Below are 2,485 nucleotides of genomic sequence, written 5' to 3' on the forward strand. Positions count from 1 at the left end.
CCTTCTCAAATGCTGATTTCTGTTGAATTTAGATTTTCACACTATATTTAAAATTGTTCTAAGTAGAGTAAAAAATTCTAAATCAAAATTTTAGTGATATTAAAGTTGTGTGGATGTAAAACATGGTGGCTATGATCACAGGCACTGAAGCAGTGTTATTCACAGTGCCTTACTGGTAGGGACATTAGCAGGCCTGAGGATTTAATATAAAGGTAAAGTACTTAGAATTCTGGTTGACACATAGAAAGTAATCAATAAATAATAACACAAGTTTGATATACAAATACACATTAGAAAAATCCAATGGCTAACACTACAACCAATACTACATCAAACGAATCTCACCATGTGACCTAACCTAACTAACCTCACAGTGTGACCTAATTATCTCCCCAGTAACTAAAATTCAGCTAGATGTATCATTCCCAAATTAAGCTCAACTTCTGAGAAACATTATATATGCCTCTCTATATATAGAAAAATGAGAATAATTTTGCAATTAGAGTGCGCAGGGTTACTTTAATAAGATATGTGCAATACTATCACAAATGTACAAAATTCACAAAGGTAGATGCATATTTCTAGTTGAAAAAGACCCAGAAACTTAATGTACATGGGTGATATAATATTAAGGAAATAGAGTCACACATGTAGTTCATTAAAAATATATGTTGGCTGTTACATAAGTCTCTAGTTTGTGTGTGTGATATGACCAGAAGGTAAAACAAAACTATATAGATCAATTCATAGTCCTAATTATATTTAGTCATAAAATTCAAGCTCAACTCCACATTGTGAAACTTTTATTCTCTCCTGTATATCTTTCACTGTCCTAATAAATTTGCAATAATTAATTAACATTATCCTCACAAAACCCTATACATGCATCCTCTTATTATCCCATTTTATACATGAAAAACCAAAGGTCAAGTAACATATCTGAGGTCACTAAACAATGGTGAAGTCAGGAAAGAAGTACACTTGCTCTGGATCTTAAATGACAGATATTCTATAGTCACATCTATTAAATTCTGAACTGGGATATTGACAGGGCAATTTTTGAACTGTCAAGGTGGAGGAATCTTGTGCCGATAAACAAATGATTATGAAGTTGACTGATATTATTGTTTGTTTCTAAGGGGACAGACTTATTTATTTGGGTATTTGAAGGACAACGGAATGATTATGCTACTGTCTACCTAAAGGAGGAGAGAGGCAAACAAGGGACATTTTCTCTGAGGACAGTACAGGTGGAATTATAAGTTGTCACAACTCATTATGGTAGAGAGATTTTTGTGGGCTATTTAACCTCCTTAGTTCATTGATAATGTATGGACCTGACATCAAGAGAAGATGAGTCACTCTGGATATTTCTATGTGCAATGCTTCCGTCTACATAAAGAAATTTCTGGTGATATTTTGAGGGAAAAAATTACAATTTATAGCTAGTATTTCTGAAAAAAAAAATTGGATTTATTTGATGCCAAATAATTAGTTGAAAGGCTTGATGTTGACCAGGCACTTTTCTTTACAAGACACAACATCAGCCTTGTTTTGCAATACAGGTAAAAATAAAATTACAGAATAATTTATTCAAAATTGTAATTCAATATAAATAATAAGTGAAATAGAGCAATACTTTTAAATACCAGATTTATGTACTTACCACATGTATCTGATGTGATATATCCTTCCATTAAAAAAAAGAAAAGAGGGTTTCCGGTGGCATAGAGGGAGCTATGGCTGAACATCACCCGGACTTGATCTTTTGCCGCAAGCAGGCTGGTGTTGCCATTGGAAGACTGTGTGAAAAATGTGATGGCAAGTGTGTGATCTGTGACTCCTATGTGCGTCCCTGCACCCTGGTGCGCATATGTGATGAATGTAACTATGGCTCTTACCAGGGACGCTGTGTTATCTGTGGAGGCCCCGGGGTTTTGGATGCCTATTATTGTAAGCAGTGCACCATCCAGGAGAAAGATAGAGATGGTTGCCCAAAGATTGTCAATTTGGGGAGCTCTAAGACAGATCTCTTTTATGAATGCAAAAAATATGGCTTCAAGAAGAGGTGATTGGTGGGCTGCCTCTTCCTCCCCCCGTCAAGCTGCTGCAGCTGCCAAAAGAAATGTCTACAGAAAGGAAATGGAGCACACAGCATCACCTGAATTGCCTATAGTACACTGGCACCTTTCCACCCTTTCCTCTCCTCTCACCCAGCCATGGTAGTAATGGAAAAAAAGATTCTTCGCAGAGCACTCTGGCAGACTGTACCACAGACAAATTAATAGATTGGTTCATGGCATTCCTTAAATTCAAGAAGCAAGTCTGTGTTAATCCACATCGAGAAGTTCTGTACACCAAAAGCTTCTAAAACAGGAATGATATATCATTTCAGTCTTCTGTTTGAGGAGCTGGCTGTGAGGCTGGCTGCAGTGAGAAACATGGCCTTGCAGCAGCTCTGATGGCAGCTGTCCTTGATGAAACA

The 2,485-nt window shown here is 36.7% G+C and overlaps 1 protein-coding gene across 1 annotated transcript; it reads left to right on the plus strand.

Annotated features, from left to right (window-relative positions):
- The first annotated feature begins 1,721 nt into the window (after window positions 1–1,721).
- On the plus strand, window positions 1,722–2,268 carry LOC133090233 (PHD finger-like domain-containing protein 5A). The gene has a single exon (XM_061188575.1). The coding sequence runs from the start codon at window positions 1,740–1,742 to the stop codon at window positions 2,070–2,072; it is 333 nt and encodes a 110-aa protein (XP_061044558.1). The 5' UTR covers window positions 1,722–1,739; the 3' UTR covers window positions 2,073–2,268.
- Window positions 2,269–2,485: the final 217 nt, after the last annotated feature.

The sequence above is a fragment of the Eubalaena glacialis genome, chromosome 4, assembly GCF_028564815.1.
Source record: "Eubalaena glacialis isolate mEubGla1 chromosome 4, mEubGla1.1.hap2.+ XY, whole genome shotgun sequence".
Lineage (NCBI taxonomy): Eukaryota > Metazoa > Chordata > Mammalia > Artiodactyla > Balaenidae > Eubalaena > Eubalaena glacialis.